Raw genomic sequence first — 19,096 nt, forward strand, 5'->3', positions numbered from 1 at the left:
TTGTAGGCATTTGAGAAGTAAGCTAGAAGGTGAAAGATTTCTCTCTCTCTCTCTGTCTTTCTGTGTGTGTGTGTGTGTGTGTGTGTGTGTGTGTGTCTCCTTTTTTATTCACTCTTTCAATTAAATAAATAAAACTTTTTTAAAAGAGACTGCTTAAAAAAACTGTAAGCAGTTTCATTTCTTTTCTATCCTGTTTTCGTAAGTGTTTAATGGAACTTGTAGTTAAATCACTCTAATATTTACAGTTTAGTAGTTCATCTCTTAATTCTCTTCATCCCTTCCAATTAGCTGAAAAGGTCCCAGAAGGGAGGGAGGGCGCCCCTACTAGCTCTCCAATGCGCACTCATCTCCCTTTTACACACACACAGAGGACAAGCTTTGAGAGCTAGCATCTCATTAGAACTCAACCTTGTTTTGTTTTCACTGATTGATCTTTGTGGTTGCTTTCTATTGACAGCAAGCAGTGCTTGTTTTCTCTTTGGGGGCACTGATAACAGTATACTGTGTCCTTTTAAAATAAATTTATATAAATAAAAACTTGAATCAACTTAAAATAATGGTAGGAAATAAGTCACAGTACAAGCAGCACACATATTTGGTAAGACTCTTTAACAGTGGCTCTGGGATGGCCCATGTTGGAACACTTCCAAGACTATAAGCTTAGACACGCTTTCTATTTTGCAGGGGAGCTCAATGAAGCAAAGTGCTGATCATGGCCCAAAGCTACACATACCACACTCAGGCCTTCAAGCCCATCTCTCAGTTGCTTAAATGCAAACTAAGTGTTGAGACTCAGTTTTATAGAGACTAGATGAAAAAGATTGAAATTTTGGCTAGAAGAGGTAAATACATTAGCCTTCTTTTTTCCTTCTGCTTACCAGAGCAAAGCAGAATAATAGAGTAAAAAAGCAACATGAATCTGTCACCAAAAAGATAAATGGGTAGACAGCACAACACCATGAAGACATTGTTTTTGTTCTTACTTGAAAACAATATTAAAGGTAATTTCACTGTCTCCCTGGCTCCCCTCTCTCCCTCCTCCGTTGTCCATCCCCATTCCCATCTAGACACAATTTGCTTCAAGACATAGCAAGTCAGTAGCATGAAGGAGATGTGTTAATGAGAAAGCAGGTGAACTCTCAGAAAGGTTTTTCTACAAATATACATTAGGGTGTCAGTGGAAGAAGTTGGATTTTATTTCTTTTGCTTTCTAGCTGTGAGTGGTGAGGACCAGAATGGAAGTTTCAGGGCTGGAGAGTCCTGCAGGCAGGACAAGTGGAGAGGAAGCACAATGACCCCCCCCCCACACACACACACACCTTTATCCCAGGCATAGGGCAGTCTGGCTGCAGCATCCATCACCTTAATGATTGTACACGTCCATCCGGCAAATGTGACTGGGGCCACATCTACCTCTTCCACAGAAGTATCTCTTCTTGACATTGCAGGTTCCTTGGAAGAGTGCAAGTTCTCCTTCCTTGGACAAGCTGGGAATCCTAAGTCTCCCATACACATCAATTACCTAGATTCCTGGAAGCCACTGATTTAACTAATGCTAGCGTGACAGCCATCCAAATAGAACCAATCTGATCCTATCCTATGAACCACCAATGTGGGCATTTGGTACACCACCCACAGTGTCCCAACCCCTATAGCAACGAGGTAGCAAAGCATGCTTGTGAGGCCCTCTTCTGCAAAGGACACCCCTTCATTTACAATGGCAGGAGCCACTGTGCATGCAATTGCTCCCTTTCCATGTTCTTGGGTGTCCGTGACCTCTGAAGACACCAATCATGGGAAGCTCCTGGAAGCTCGTTCAGAGAGTCAGGAAGAATCGTGTGATATAGTGGATCTCCTTTTCTCACTAGCATTGTAATCTTTGGATCCCTATTGAATCCAAGATGCCATTTTATTTGGATAACTTCCTTTGAGAAATAATATTTTTCATAAGAACATAAGGTTGCTAAGCCTCCAGAAAAGTGTTTCATAGAAAAAGAAATTCTACAGTACTTTTATATGCATGTGTGTGCATATCAAGTAATAGGTCTTATCAATATTGGGGCATTAAACAAAGTTGATCAGAAGTCTCAAAACAGTAAACATATCCCTACACACTTCAATCTGATTCTTATTAGCTCTTAGTTGTTCCCTAAGAATTGCTTTGTGGTTGGGAGAGGACAGGGACTACATTTTAGCCAGCGTACGGAGAGTTCAGGGCTTCCAGATTGACTAATCTCAGCCTATTCCATAAAAAGTGAAGAAAGGAAACCATTGTGAGAAGAGGTATTTATCCTCAACCCAGGGAGGCCCCATCAGTGTGGTGACCAACTGCCCTCAGTGGGCCAGGACTGTGGAGTCTCCTGGGATGTGGGACTTTCAGTGCCCAAGCCAGATGGTTAGTCACCTAGTCCTTTGTGGGGTCTGCCTGTCCCTTCTCAGCATGTATGAGGATGCAGAGGGTGGGGCACTAGTGAGTTCCACCTTCACGGTTTTATGAAGGGGTTTATGAGGCAATTGTGGCTTCAGCGTTCACACATGAAGAATAATCAGTAGATCAAGAAGAAAGGCAAGGAAGCTTAAACTCCCAAACACATCTATCTCACGTGAGTCACAAATGCACCCCAACACCACCTGCCTCCCGTCTTTCCTTTGTTTCACTGTATAGACCAGCAATGAATCCTTCCAGTAGAGTTTTTATTGGCAGCAAAAAGGGAGGCAGCTGGAAAAGAATTTGCCCTCAGAATCTCATCAGAGGGAATAAAGTGACAGTGAGAAGGATTTCCTCAGTGGTTTCCGGGGAATGAAATCTGGCCGGCCAAGAGTATAGAAAACGCGATCCCCAAGTTACTCAAGAAAATTAAACTGTGTTCATGTCTTAGCTCAGAGGAGAAAACTGCCCTGCCTGGTGGCACCGGGCACTGCCTCAACTCAGAGCCCTGAGTGCTCCTGAAAGGTGTCCTAAGGGAGCAACTGTTTGCCCTGCTGAACTCTGAATTGTAAGACCACTGTCAACAGCCTCAGAGCAGCGTCGAAGAGCGTCCTTTCCTATTCCATGGAAAGAAAATCCAGATTCATCCCAAATGACCTCATCACCAGCATGCCGATTAAAAAAATGGCAACTTTCAACACACACACACACACACACAGTCCACAGCAGCTATAAAGATTCCTTGGCTAATAGGTCAAAAACCACAACCTAAGCAGTGTCTCCAAAGTCTATCCCCAAGAATAGGGAAAGGAAAAGATGAGTGAGCCCAGCTTTAAAGTAAACATCCTGATGCCTCGCTCATCAGGATGTCAGTGCTTCTAGCCAACATCTTGCTATCGATATCAACTTCGTTAAAAGAGCTCTGGTTTCTTTACCCACTAAGGCCTGTCCAGAAGAAAATGACCGGAGTGGAGAGGATTGGTGATGTTTAGTTTTGAGAGAAGACTGAAGGATGTGGGTGAGTGGCAGATGATTGTCTTCCAACATCTGTGGATTCTCATGGGGAAGAAGGAACCAATTACATGACCCCAGATGGAATAAGGAGCGTGACAGACTTGTGTTCTGACAAAGGAATTTCCTTATAAATACAGCTTCCCCCATGATATCGGAGGCTGTATTAGGAGGTAGTGAGCTCCTGCCAATGGAGGTATGCAAGCAGAGACTGACAGCTTTCAGGGATGCAATGGAAGATGCTACTCCTGCCTTGGCAGGGGAGGCTAAACCCGAAGGTGCCTGAAGTCCCTTCACAATGCAGAGATCCTCAGTGCTCTTGACGGTGGGTCCTCCACGAACTTTCCCTGGACCCATGTCCCCATTGTGTCATGCCTCACTAGTGGTGATGAGGGAGATCAGGAGTGATTCCAGGGTGTCCTGTTCATGCACATGAATGGGAATGAATGGCTAAGTGGTGAGCCACATCCTCCATCAGAAGCATGATTCCAGGGATTCTGGGTCATTGTGTATGGGCAGTTTCTCAAGTTCCTGGTGCTGTCCACTGTGCAGAACTGTGTACCTAGGGAGGAAAGAAAGAGGGCATGAGAATTCAACAGGCACGCATCAGAGACACCCAAGAAACTGCTCCCTCCATTTCTGTGCATGCTTCTAAGGGCATGGTGAGGTGACACTGGGGACAGATTAGAACTTAACAGAACTTCACATAGAACTTCACAGACCGGAAAACTACATCCAGATGTTAAAGGTGAAACTGAGTCTTGGAGGAAACAACAGACCCAGGGTTTCACAGAGTGAGTGGAAGAGCTGGAGCCAGATTTGTCCCAGGAAAGCCTGGGGTTCCTGTATTACTCATCAGAATGAATCTCCTGCTGCACCTGAACATGTATGCCAAGTTCCCTCTACCATTTTGCATTCAGGAATATCAAAGTGCTGATTGAAATGCATACAGCAGTCAGGGCCTGAAAAATAATGTGACTGTATTTGTTGCTTTGATTCTTTTTGGTGTCATTTAGAGTAGGAAGTCAATTAAATGAATCAAACAGTAAGTTGACTGTAAGCATTGCAGTGAAATTTACTGCTTGACAAGTTTGAATAATTTTACTGCAGTGTCACACAGTTGCACTCAACATGTTCATTGTTCATTGTGTTTAAGGCCATCCCAATTACAGGTGCACCTCATCATGGCAGGCATTTGTAGGAAATCTCTAGACTTTAGGAGCACAATCACCATTTACTTCTCTGAGTCCAGCATCAAGCCCATTCAAGGAGAAAATCACCAGTTATCTGGCATCCTAAGTTGGCAGCACATCATATGTTGTTGTTGACTTCTCATGACTTACACTGAGGCTTTGTTTTGAATTTGATAATTACAATAAGTTATCGCCTACTTCTATGGATGGGTTGTTCTGTGTAAAACCCCCTCTGTGAATTCCTTTTTTTAATCATAATGATTATCCCAAGATTTTCATGTTGGCTAATCAAAATGACAAATATGTTTAGTGACTGGCCCAGGGAAAAACAGGTAATATGTGAAGACATATCCAATCAAACCCACTTATTCTGATGCCAGCACCTAACTGTCTGATTGTCACACAACCCATCCACCATCTTATATATCTAGAAGAAGGTTCCCAGCAGGGAGCGTTTTGCCCCCAGGAACCACTTGATTATTCTTGATTATCATTCTGATTATCATTGAGAACATGTTGCTATTGCCGTCTGCTTGGTAGAGACCAGAGATGTAGCTAAAGATTGTGCAATACACAGCACACTCTCGCAACAAAGAATTATCTGTCCTAGAATGTCAATACTACTGGGAGAGAGAGTTCCTAATCTAGAATAAACAGCCCTCTTAGCTGGATAGAAGTAATATCAGACAGGTCAGGGAGACAAGAGTAGGTTGGTGAGCTAGAGGCCACACCCTCTGCCCCCTGAGTGATCTCACCTGTATCCACCCTCCTGTCAATCAGGCTGTGTAACCACTCCCCTTTTGGAAGTGAATGAGAGGCCTGCAGAGGCCTGGGCCTGGGCGTCTCGTGCTTGCTATCTGCCACTTCTCTTGCCGCCCTCTCGCCACTCTCCTGCCCGCATGCCCTCTTTGCTTGCAGCTTTTGGCCTGCTCCCTGGAAACGATTGGTATGGAACGCCTCATTTACTCTTCTTGGCCTACCCTTCCTTAATAATGCCCTTACGTTCTGGTGTGTTTGGCTCACTCTCTAAGTAAAGTCTAAACCTTGCCATGTTGCATGTCTTGTTTGAGCCAGTACTTAGAATTCTTATCTAAGTAGAGGGCAAGAACCTGAAATACTGAATTCAGGCTTAAGTTAGCCCATAACAGAAGCAAGTTTTAATGGAGAAACATAGATCGAGTGAAGGGCATGCGTCTGAGCTCTCACCATCCACTGCAGCTGCAGAGAGGTGAGCAAGTGGGCCTTGACATGAAGAACTAACAACCTATTCCACTGCTAGCCAGCTAGGTCAGTGCTGGGGCAAGAGTAAGATGAGCAAGGAAATAAGGGTCAGATCATATGCTATTAACTACCATGGCCAGGAGAGGTCCCCATGAGGTATGTTAAGACTTGAGGGAAGTTAGTATTGCAGCAGAAGAGTCACAGATCAGCCTCGAAGCTTCCCTACCAGACAGGGCTTTGTCATTCTGCAAACCGAATGCCTGCCTTTGTTGACCAGCTCCTGGTGAGGCTGCTCAAGTTGTGGGCTTTGGTGAGGACTGCAGGGTGGAGGAAGGAGAGGGTGCTAACTCTTCTGGCAATCTTCCTGTCCGCTTAAGGGTTCTGCGAGCATCTTCTCCCAGAAGAGGCAGTGCCTGCCTGGAGCAGCAGCTGAATCCACTTAACAGTGTCTAAAGCTCTGCATAGCCAGCTTTATGGCAGCCCCTCAGCGACAGCAGCTGCGTCTGGTTAGTGCCTCATCCTCAAAGGTCTAAGTTTCTGCTTGGTGGGGTTCCCACTCTGCTCCTTTTATCCTCTGTATCCCCTAAGCCCAAGAGCCAGTAGAGGGAACCATAATACAACAGAATATTCCTTTTTGTTCTTTCAGCAGTTAATAACTATATGGCTAGTTAACTTTTTATTTAAATATTGTTTAAATAACAGATTTCTGTCTCCTGATTGAAGGAGGGAGATGTGTATATCTTTGGAAAAAAATCATTCTGGGTAAAAAGAAGAGCAAATACAAGAGTCCTGAGGTGAGATGATGCCTGGCCTGTCAGAAAAAATAGCAAGAATGTAAGGGACTGGGGAAAGAGGAAGGGGAGGAGTGAGAGGAGTTGAAGCCAGTAGGCATCCGGGGCCGGAGTTGGCGTGTAGGTGACTTTGCAGATCCCTATAAGGCTATGGCTTCTATTACCGTGGAGGGTTTGAGTAGAGCCATGATGGTCCAAATAAGCCCCAGCTGGCTGTCTCTCTATTGAAAGCAGATGAAAGGGAGGTGGGGTTTGAACAGAGACCAATTAGGGGTTTACAGAAGCAGGTGAGAGAAGGCCTTCTGTTGGCCCTGGTGTGAGCTATAAACGTGATAAGTGGTCAAACTCTGGATAGAATATAGCTATGTGGAACTGCCAGGTTTCAAATACAGTTTGTCAACAAAACTCCTATGAGTGTGGAATTAAAGGGGTTGAAGCTTTTTTTCCCCTCAAATAAACCTTTTATTTAGTGAATACAAATTTCATAAGTACAAATTTAGGAATACAGTTATTTCTCGCTATACCTGCCCTCCTACCCACACTCCCACCCTTGCTCATCCTCCCTCTCCCCTTCCCAGTCCCTTTCTCCCTTAAGATTTATTTTCAATTAACTTTGTATACAGAAGACCAACTCTATACTAAGTAAAGATTTTCAGCAATTAACACAAACACACACAAATGAGAACAAGTTTTACAGTTAACTCTCATAACTTATTAAGCATAGAGGTCCTGCATGGGAAGTTAGTGCACAGTGACTCCTGTTGTTAATTCAACAAGTAACACTCTATGTGTCACGTCAGTAATCACCCAAGGCTCTTGACATCAGCTGCCTAAGCTATGGAAGCCTTTTGAGTACACTAACTCCGTCAGTATTTGGACAAGGCTATAAGCAGAGTGGAAATTATCTGCACTATCTAGAGAAAAGTACATTGTTCTTGGATGGCCACTTCTTTTTTCTGGGGTCTCAGATCCTTCATGTACAACATTTTATGCCACAGTGTCTTGGCTTCCCATGCCTGAAATGCTCTAATGGACTTTTCAGCCATACCAGGAAGCCTTAAAGGCTGATTCTCGGGTCAGAGTGTTACTTAAAGTGATGCTCATTCTATGAGTCTGCTGTGCAGATTGCTTCCCATATTGGAACATTCTCTCCCTTTTAATTCTATCTTTATTACCAGGCATTTGATTCTATTTATGTGGTCACTTTAATGCTTAACCCTATCTGTATGCTCACTGTAACACTTACTATGATCATTTTAACACTGAAGATGGCATTTTTACCACCCAGCTTAATTTCTCATGGCAAGTTTTTAAGCTGTACCTTTAGAAGTAACTCTGTAGGAATGTATGCAGAACTACATGGCTTTACAGGTAAAATTTCCTCCTCCCTTTCTTATTCCCACTCTAATTTTTTAATGAGAACCATCCTCAATTGACTTTATACACATATGATTAACTCTATGTTAAAGAGTTCAACAAACAGTATGAGGAAAAAGAACTGTTTCTCGACAGTAAGTTCTACAGATTACTTTTTAGTTGCTGTATGATTTCTCAAACATCAGGGAGAACATATAGTATTTGTCTATTTGGGGACTGGCTTATTTCACTGAGTATGATGTTTTCCAGATTGATTCCATTTTGTTGTAAATGACCAGATTTCATTTATTTTTTTTATCACTGTGTAGTATTCCATAATGTACATACCCTATAATTTCTTTATCCAATCTTTGGTTGATGGGCATTTAGGTTGTGAATTGAGCTGCAATAAACATGGGGGCACAGATAATAGTTGTTCTACTAGTTATCACAGATCAGGGAGAACATACGGTATTTGTCCCTATGGGACTGCCTTATTTCACTAAGTATGATTTCCAGATTAATCCATTTTGTTGCAAATGACTGGTTTTCATTTTTTTACCCCTGTGTAATAGTCCATTGTGTACATATCCCATAGTTTCTTTATCCAGTCTTTGGTTGGGGGACATTTAGGTTGATTCCATGTCTTAGCTATTGTGAATTGAGCTTCAATAAACATGGGGGTGCAGATAAGTCTTTTATTTGCTGCTTTAATTTCCCTTGGGTAAATTCTGAGGAGTGGGATGGCTGGTCAAATGGTAGGTCTATATTCAGATTTTTGAGGTGTCTCCATATTGTCTTCCATAGTCTTGCAAACTTTCTACCAGTTTACATTCCCACCAACAGTGGATTAGAGTACCATTTTCCCCACATCCTTGCCAGCATTTGTTCATTTCTATATGAAAGCCATTCTAACTGGGGTGAGGTGAAACCTTATTGTGGTTCTGATTTGCATTTCCCTGACAGCTAGTGATCCTGAGCATTTTTTCATGTGTCTGTTGGCCATTTGGATTTCATCTTTTGAAAAATATCCATTGAAGTCCTTTGTCCTTATCTTAATTGGATTACTTGTTTTGTTGTTGTGGAGTTTCTTGATCTTTTATATATATTTTGGTTATTAATCCTTTATCAGTTGCATAGTTTGCAAATATTTTTCTCATTCTGTCAGTTGCCTCTTCACTTTCCAGAGTGTTTATTTTCCAGTGCAGAAACTTCTCAATTTTATGTAACCCCATTTATTCATATTGGCTTTTATTGCCTGTGCCTCTGGGGTCTTTTCCAAGAACTCTTTGCCTGTGCCAGTGTCTTGCAGGGTTTCCCAAATGTTCTCTAATAATTTGATAGTGTTGGTTATAGATTTAGATCTTTAGTCCATGTTGAGTGGATTTTTGTGTGGGGTGTAAAGCAGGGGTCCTGCTTCATATTCTGCATGTGGAGATCCAGTTTTCCCAGCACCATTTGTTGAAGAGACTGTCCTTGCTTCACAGGTTGATTGTAGCTCCTTAGTCAAATTATAAGTTGATGTTGATGATTGGATTAATTTCTGATGTTTCTATTCTGTTCCATTGTTCTATCCATCTGTTTTTGTACCAGTACCAGGCTGTCTTGATTATAACTGTCCTGTAGTGTGTCTTGAATTGGTGTGTTTGTTCTTCAACATTTGTGGAGATAGTCGTTGGTTTCTTCTTTGTTTTTTTTTTTTTTTTTTTTTGCTTTTATCTTTGTGCTATGCTTCTGAGGATTAGTGGAGTGTCTGTTTTTAGAGGCATGTAGTGGGTGTGGCCAGGGAGTTCTGTTTAGTTGTCCAGGGTGAAGGGCTTGGTAAATCTTTTTTTTTTTTATTAGATGGGTGGGTTTTGGTACTCAGCTGAGCTCCTCCCCTCAAAGGATACCAGTGCCTAAGCACTAGCCCCAGTGGGTATAATATTCATCTGCCCTGCCACAAGGACCACACTAAGGATCCATGCAGTCCTCAGTGGAAGCTCAAGCTCCCCAGCATTGTCTCTCCCCAGGTAACCAGGGAGTTCTGTGGGTATGGAGTCTACCATAGTTACTGCGCAAAGTCCCAGCCACACCATGAGCCTTCCCACAGAGTCTCAGTTTTTTCAATCCCAGTACACAAGCCTCCCACAAGCACCCAGCCTTCACTCTGTCCACTTTTTTTTGTCAACTGTCTTCTTCTTGTAGACTAGAGCAATAAGTTCCCTCCCTACTCTGCCATCTTGGAAGCCCCTAGACAGTTGAAACGTAATCTGCCCATGGTGGTAGAGGTAGGGACTTTGGAAAGTGATTAGGTTCAGATAATGCTATTAGAATTCAGCCCTGATGATTGAATTCTGAGGCTGCCTAACGAGGGCCAGAGACCAGTAATAGACATATGTGCTCCCTATCTGTTGTCATGTGATATTCTGCATTGCCTTGATGCTCTGGTAACAAAAGGGCATCACCTGATAGGGCTCCTTGATATTGCATGTACCTAATCATGAGCCAAAGTAAACATTCCTTTATAAAGTAGCCAGCCTTTATAGTTCATTATAGTGATGAAGAACGGCCCATTACATTTATTTAACAATGAGGATATATTTTGAGAAGTGAATTCTTTATGTGACTTCATCATGTGCAAATATCATTCAGTGTACTTACACAGGCTAAGAGGCTACAAAGTCATGAGGTGATTTACTTATATGGGACCACTGTCATATATGATGTCAATCATTGACCAAAAGTGTCCTTATGCAATGTATGACTGTATAACCCTCAGTAGTTCATTTGTTGTTGTACTTCTACCTGATTATTTTGCTTTTACAACTCTGTTGTGCTTTATTGCAGGTGTTTGTGTTTATCTTGCCTTGTCTCACTAGCTAGAAGGCTATTACACAACATACTGATGGAGACTGTGGCTTGAGTCAAACAGACCTAGCTACTAATCCAGTCCCTACCAGTCACTGGCATTTAAATCTAGCGAGCAATTTATTCTTTAACATTAACTTCATTTTATGTGCATACTTTTTTATTTGAGAGGTAGAGTTACAGACAGTGAGGAGAGAGAGAAAAAGGTCGTCTTTGCAGTGGTTCACTCCACAAATGACTGCAACAGCTGGAGCTGCACCGATCCAAAGCCAGGAGCCAATTGCTTCTTCCTGGTCTCCCATGTGGGTACAAAGGCCTGAGCATTTGGGCCATCTTCGACCGCTTTCCCAGGCCATAGAGAGCTGGATTGTAAGAGGAGCAGCCACGACTATAACCGGCACTCGTATGGGATACTGGTGCCGCAGGCAGAGGATTAACCTACTGTGCCACAGTGCTGGCCCTGCTATTTATTCTTTCTATACCTCATTCTCCTCCTGTTCAGCTGAAGTTAATTATTGTATGGTTTCAATAACATAGTATAGGGAAACATCAGCACAGGGCCTGTCACAAGAGGAAGTTCAATATATTAAAGCTAAAATAATATAAAATATATATGTAAAGCTAAAATAATACATTTCCTCAATATCACCACATCTAGTTAGGAGTATATGATGATGATGATGATGATGATACATTAAATATCCATTAAATACAGCTTCCTCCTCTACTTCCTTTACAGGTAACATCTGAAAGGCCTCAGGATGTAGACGGCTTTGTGCTTTTGCCTTTACATTCTCCCTTATCAGAATTGCAAACCCCAGAGCGAGCGCATCTCTCTTCTAGTGTCACAGGTCTCTGAGCTCTGTGCAAGATCTTAGTTGCAGTCCCTCAGTTGATCTGGTGGAGTGCCAAACCAAGGTGAGTGCGTGTACCTGGGAAGTTTTCATGTCTTGATGAAAACACTGCTTTTTCCCAAGCCACAGCAATGCAGGAGGCAGCTTCATCAAATTGGGTTGCTTCCCCCTTTGTGTTAATCTGGTCAAACATGACAGGAGTCATACTAGGTTTGGTAACTACCTGAGTCTACGATTCATTCACTGAACAAATTAGAACCACACTTAGTGCTGCCTGGATGCAGTAATTAGTAGCATAATAATAGTCTCCTTTGCTGGCCAGCCTGGCATTATCAGGAAATGATTAGACTTTATGGCATAATAACCCTGGCCCTCCTCTGCGTGGCAGGACTCATTCACATTGGGAACACTTGCAAGAAGGTGTTTTAATTATTAAAGTAGTAGGTGCCGCGGTTTAAAGAGATTCGACCCTAAGGCAGAGTTTCAGAAAACTGGAGCTCTATCATCTAGAAAAAATTTCACAATGGGTATTTTTAGAGAGGAATGAGACAAGGCATTTATTCATTCAGCCACTTACTTAATGAAAACCAAATTTTGAGTTCCTACCACAGTCGAGCACTATGCCATGCCTTGGAGATTTCAGGATGGAAAATCAACAGGGAAAGGCTTACAGTCATATGAAAAGGAAAAAAAAAAAAAGACGACATGAGGAATGTTGAAGTATTTGGTGCTACGTGAGGGTATCAGAGGGGGATGTCACTTTGGTCAGTGTGGCAGGATGGTGTGACTGAAGTGATAGGAGATGAGAACTGAAAGTCAAATAAGGGTCAACTAGGCCAAAGGAAGGAGGATGCAGGTAGAAGTCCCATCAGGAGCAAAGGCCCACATCCTGAGGGAGGAGGCTGCAAAGCAGGATGGGCATCCATCGAACATGAGGATGCAAGATCAGCAGAGGCCACCATGCTGGGGACTGTTGTCCTCACCCTAAGAGTGGCAGGAAGCTGGGCAAAACTTTAAGGAGAACAGGGTGACTGGAGAGGGAGGGTTGTGATGTATAGAACAGACTGGAGTGAGGTTGGAGACGGAGTCCAGTGACATATTAGGAGGGTTTGGCCTCCCATTGCTGCTGTAACAAATGACAACAAATGTAGTGGCTCACAGGGCACACATTTATTATCTTACATTTCTGAAGGTCAGAAATTAAAAATGGGTCTCAATGGACAAAAGTCAAGGTGTTGGAGGAGATGTGTTCTTCTTGGAGGCTATAGAGGAGACTCAGTTTTTCACCTTTTCCAGCTTCTAAAGGCTGTCCACATTCCTTGTCTTAGGGCCTCATTGTTCCAACCTCTGTCTCTATCATCACATTGTGCCTCTCTGATTCTTACCTCCACTCCACCGGACTCACTCTTAGAATAATACTTGTGATTAAAGAGAGCCCACTCAGATAATGCAGGATAACCTTCTCATCTCAAGATCCTTAGCTTAATCCTGTTGACTTCTACAGACTGCTTCACCCAGTAGCAGTAGCATAGACATTCTTCTCAAGCACATGTAGAGCACTGGCCAAGACAACATTCTACATAAAACATACCTTGACAAATGTAAAAGGATAGAAACCATACAATGTCTGCTGCCAGACCACAGTGGAATTTGAGATGAAACTAATAACAGAAATCTTTAAAAAAAAAAAAAAACTTCAGGTATTTCACAAATGCAACTTTCAGAACACAGTGATTGTTTCCACTGTACCCGCCCTTCCACCCATACTCCCACCTCTCTTCCTACTCCTTATCCTATTCTCATTCTTACTTTTTACTAAGATCTATTTTTAATTAAATTTATATACATAAGATTAATTCTATACTAAGTAAGGAGTTCAAAAATATATGGGAAGAAAAAAAACACTGTTCCTCAACAGTCAAGATAAGGGCTATTCAAAGTCATTGCTTTTCAAAGTGTCAATTTCACTTGTGTAGATTACCATTTAAGTGGCTTTATTAATTATCACAGATCAGGGAGAACATATGGTATCTGGCTTTTTGAAGCTGGCTTATTCCACTGAATATGATGTTTTCCAGTTCCATCCATTTTGTTCTAAATGACAGAATTGCATTTTTTTTATTGCCATATAGTATTCATGGAGTACATTATCTACAATTTCTTTATCCAGTCTTTAATTGACAGGCATTTGGGTTGATTCCATATTTTAGCTATTGTATATTGAGCTGCAATAATAAGGAGGGCACAGAGAACTCTTTCATATGCTGATTTCCTTTCCCTTGGGTAAATGCCAAGGTGTGTACAAAAGCTGTTGTTGGTTTTTGTGTATTGATTTTTATATCCTGCTACTTTACCAAACTCTTCTATGAGTTCCAATAGTCTCTGGGTGGAGTCTTTTGGATCCCCTTTATATATAACTTTATATATATATATATATATATATATATACACACACTTGGAATATTTGCAAAAAACATACATGAACAAAGACTGTTAAATGTACGAAGATCTCTTAAAACTCAAAATGGAAACACTGATACTAAAAATGGCCGAAAGATTTGGATACTGCCCCAAAGAAGATACAAAGATAGTAAATAAATTCTACAGAGGGATGCTCCACATGTCCTTAGGAAAGGTAAATGGAAATGATAGTGAGATACTATTACATACCTACTAACATACCAAAAACCAGTACCCTGACCTCAAATGCTGGCAAGAATGTGACGCAGCAATGACACATGGCTGGTTGGAATGAAAAATGCACTCTTACTAAATGATCCATCAATTGAGTTACCTGGTATTTACCCAAAGGAGGTGAAAACTTAATCTGCACATAATGTTTACCACATTTATTCATAATTGCCCAAATGTGAAAGCAACCAGGAAGTCCTTCAGTAGGTGAATGGTAAAATATATGATGATGGAATGTTATTTATCACTGGAAGTGCCTTAACTGCGTATTACAAAGTAAAAGAAGTCGACATGAAAAGGCTGTATACTGTACAATTCCAGCTATATGACATTCTGGTCAAAGCGAAACTATGGAGACAGTGGAAAGAGCAGAGTAGCTAGGAATTAGGTAGGAGAAAGAATAGGTGGAGTACAGAGGTTCCTAGGGCAATGAAATTACTCTGTATAATGGTAGGTCAAGCCGTTGTATCATAGTACGCACTCCACCTAAAAGAAACCCTAGAATAAACTGTAAACCTTGAGTGATAGTCCTGTGGCAATGCAGGTTCTTCAGTTGTAGGAAAGGTACTGCTGTGGTGGGGCATATTGATAATGGAGAAGACTATGCTGATGTCAGAGAATGGACTATATGGGGAATTTCTGTCCTTTCTGCTCAACCATGCTGTGAACCTAAAATTGCTCTTAAAAGTAGTTACTAACGCTAAGTCAAAGTACATTTTAATAACTTAGGAAGTCTGAGAGAGTCCACCAGTCTTAGCTGAGGAAATGAAGAATGAATTGGGGCACTAGGAATAATGCAGATGAGGATCACAAGTAATACACCAACTGGATTGAGCTTCAGTACAGTGATAATCTCCTGTGAGACTGATAAAGGCCACGCCTTCATTACAGTAATGAAGCCAAAACCATTATTTAAAAAGTAAGAAATAGCGAAGGGCGTTTGGGGCAGTGGTTAAGTCACCACTTGAAGTGTGCCTCCCGTATTGGAATGCCTGGTTCAATTCCCAGCTCCTCTGCTTCTGATTGAGCTTCTGCTAATGAGCAGCCTGGGTGGGAGCTGGTGCTGGCTCAAGCATTTGGGTTCTTGACACTCATGTGGGAGTTGTGGATTGGGTTCTGTGTTCCTGACTTTGGCCTTGGTTGTCATGTGCATTTGGGGAGTAAAGCAACAAATGGGAAAAAATAGAAAACGGCCTCTATTAACAACTGCGAGGTTTCCATGTCCACCCTCCACCTTGTCCAGTGAGGACCAAAGAAGAAACAGAAACTAAGGATACTACAAAGCATGTTCAGAGGCCATTGCAGATGAGCTGGAGACAGAGGAACAGCCATTTTTAGTTGACAGAAAATAGTCACAGATGAGAGTGAGCCAGGCAGAAGTTGGAGAAACAGAATTCAAAGCTTAGGAGACACATGATTTTAGCTTAAATATGGCAGTGTTCTTCAGGTGCTTTCAGGAGAAGACAAGGAGAGAAGCATAATTATTGTACAACATGGTTATGCTGCACTGTCTAAATGCATGTCTAAAAATGTGTGTTTATACCTAGCATCTTGTTTGAGTCTTGGAACAACTTCAGATATTCACAGGAAAAATTATGACTACCTTTACTTAGCAAGTAAGGAACTCAGGCTCTTCTCCCCCCCTTCAGCTAATATAGTTGATTAAATATGGCCAATTAAATATGGCTATCTCTGACCATTTCAATATGGTATTCCCCTTTCCTCTTTTAAACACATGGTACTTTATTTTTCTATAATTTATATGACAATATAGGCTGCATTGTGACAGCCTTTGCTGTGATTTGTTAAATGCAACTGTATGTACATTTATATAGCATGTTCCCAGATAAATTGCAAGCTTTTTGGGGAAAGGAGATAGGACTTACTGAGCACAGTAAAGTATTTCAATGACCATTAGCTGACCCACGGTGATTGAGAGTCAATCAGAGTTATAATCTCGACTCTCCTTACTCAGTAGCCTTTCAGCTTTGCACCTTCCTCTGGCACAATTTCTGTATCTAGAACATAGGTACTTTATGTACCCTGATCTGTGAGTTACGGTGAGAAGTAAATGAAGTCAAGTAGGTTTGTCAAGTATACATCGTGCCAGTGAGAGTGGTCATAAATGCTAGCTAGTACTACTGCTGTCCAAATTCAATTATATGATTAAATGGTAGTTTGGGCACCCAGGTTTTCTTATTTCAACTGGTTCTCCTTGGGCTTTCAATTAACCTCATGATACGCCCTGGTATCCTGACTAACAAAGTCCCTGAAGTTTACCGTCTGAACGCTATGCCTATTTTATGAGAACTTTGAATTTCAGTAATTGATGTGTTAGCCTGAAAATCTGAGAAAGAAACTCACACTCCCAAGAGGATATAAATAACCAGTTGAAGCTTTAAATATCTGGGTATCTGTTTGCAACATGCATTTCTGGAAGTTAAATGTCAAATAAAAAGGTCCCTGTCACAGAAACAGCAGAAGCCTAGTTGAATTTTAGTGCACAAAGGTCACTAAAACTACTTCTTTGCTCCAGATCTCCTGCAATTCAGTGTTTGACAATTCATGTGGGACTGGATTACACACTGGGTAATATTATAAACTATAGCTAATGAATACTTGGCATATGCATGTTCCTTTATTAGACCTTTACTATCATTATGTTAAGTGAGATAAGCCTTAATTCTCTTTAATTTGTAGAAGTTAATATAGAGACTGTAAAATCTGTGTGGAGATCTTACCGTTTGCTATATTGTTACAAATATTGCTTCTCTGAATCATACCATGCAGATAGCCATAAACACTTCTTTCCCCCACGTTACAATCTTTATCAAGAAAAAACAGTATATATGTGGATTTATATAACATTTACTTATGAAGTGAATGGGACAAAATTTTAAAAATTGTTAAATTTTAAAGCTAAAAAAGATTTTTTAAAAAAATAGTCAAAATCTTTGCAACCTTTAGGTACTTAAAGATTTCCTTTTAAACTTACATGACATTGTTTTTGTGTATGCCACAATGTATGCCACTTCTACAGAGTCTAGTGGCTGAACTTTGGATAGTGCAACATGTAGAAAAGTACAGAAGTGTCTGAAAGTGCTGAACAAATAAAACGTTTCCTTGTGAAACTCTCAGAAGATGGAATTCTTAGGAACACTGCACTACTCTTAAAAACAGTTGTGCTTTGTTGCATGTTAGAGAAATGTTAACATGAAATGTAATGCATTACTATCAAATAGGAACTTAGGTTTGCGGAAACTGCATAATTTGTACAGCATGTCTCAAACAGTTTCCTGTCCATGTCAACTTTCTTAAACTAACTTTTCCTGTGACTCCAGGCTGTTTGCATTTTTGCAACCTGGAATGACCATGTCAGCTTGAACCTGTGTTTTTACAGACCGAATCACTTAGATATGTATCATAAACCACCAATTCACGAAGCTCTTTGACATCCATGATAATTTTAATGGATTGAAAATACCATTGAGTTTGGTCCATATTCTTCATCTACACCTTTTACAATCCATTGGGTTGTTGTTGTGAAGGTTTGAACTGAAAGGGGCTGTCATACATCCTCCCTAGTTTGGCCCAGATCTTGTACGAAGTGTTAAATGTGGTTAGTGTTGCCTTCCTTAAGCTTTTAGAAATATTTGGCAGAGGGAGGTCATAGAGCCAGAAAGTGGCTGAATGGGCAGCAGGCTTGACCATGGTTTGGATAGTATTTTGATAAGTCAGATTGTTGGTGGTTGGCCAACTGTTGAGGAGCACTTGATGGGAAAACTCAAAACCAAGGATACAAGGCTTACACAGCAAACAGAGGGAAGAGGCCATGCAGCAAGCTAGGATTGCGAAAAATCTATTTCAAGTGCTTCTTACACTTGGACAGCTCCTGGACCTTGCTTGGACGTTCTAAGAACCCTAACTTTCCTTATTAATCCCCTCCACCCTACCCTTGAAGTGTTGTTGGGTTCCTTAAAATTGTGTGCCACCACTTCAGATGAAAGGATTACCGTATCTGAATACCCCCGGGACATATAGGGGTATCTTCCTGGGTATGAGGCCTTTTGTCCTCTTTCTTGGACTGAGATTTATGTCCCCTGGACAACATTTGCTATTTGTAGGCAAAATTTATTTTGATCATCAGAGGCAGATGTCACCTGTTCTCCGTGGCTTTGTGAATCTCTGCAAAGCATACTTATTCTGTTTTCTACATCAAGGACAATGCTGAAGCTTTTTAAGGGTAATTTCCATTATTTTTGCAGGAACCACAGCAGGAAACACTAATTTCCATACTGTTTACAAATCACTGGATTTGAATATACTGCCTTAAAAAAATTTTTTTTCAGCTAAAGCTGGCTTAAATACTATATGAAAGGACAGAGTAATATGTAGATACAATGACTGCTTTCACGAGCTAACTTGCAGAAGTTACTGATTTTTATATTCGTCAACTCTAATGCACACCACTCTGATCTTAACAACTTTAACCATCACTCCAAAGTGCTTGCTTTGCTCAAATGAGTCTTGCCGTGGCTTTTGACTCAAACCAAATGAAAAACAGTTCTGATCTAACTAAATCTACTCTGCTGTGAAAAACATCCTGGCTCCTCAGCAGAAAACGAATCCCCTGCTCCAGGTTGTGTCTGCTTGTGCCTAGTGGCAGGCTGGGGGCTGGCACATTGTGAAGCCAACTCTGCC

General features: G+C 41.4%; 1 protein-coding gene across 1 annotated transcript in view; it reads right to left on the reverse strand.

The window, feature by feature from the left end:
* Positions 1-504: 504 nt before the first annotated feature.
* Positions 505-19,096, reverse strand: part of HTR4 (5-hydroxytryptamine receptor 4) — a 187,967-nt gene continuing 169,375 nt past the window's right edge. The window contains exon 5 of the mRNA XM_008255225.4: positions 505-4,001. Coding sequence (XP_008253447.2) covers positions 3,914-4,001 — 88 coding nt within the window. The 3' untranslated portion in view covers positions 505-3,913. The remainder of the gene's footprint in view (positions 4,002-19,096) is intronic.

The sequence above is a fragment of the Oryctolagus cuniculus genome, chromosome 6, assembly GCF_964237555.1.
Source record: "Oryctolagus cuniculus chromosome 6, mOryCun1.1, whole genome shotgun sequence".
Taxonomy (NCBI): Eukaryota; Metazoa; Chordata; class Mammalia; order Lagomorpha; family Leporidae; genus Oryctolagus; species Oryctolagus cuniculus.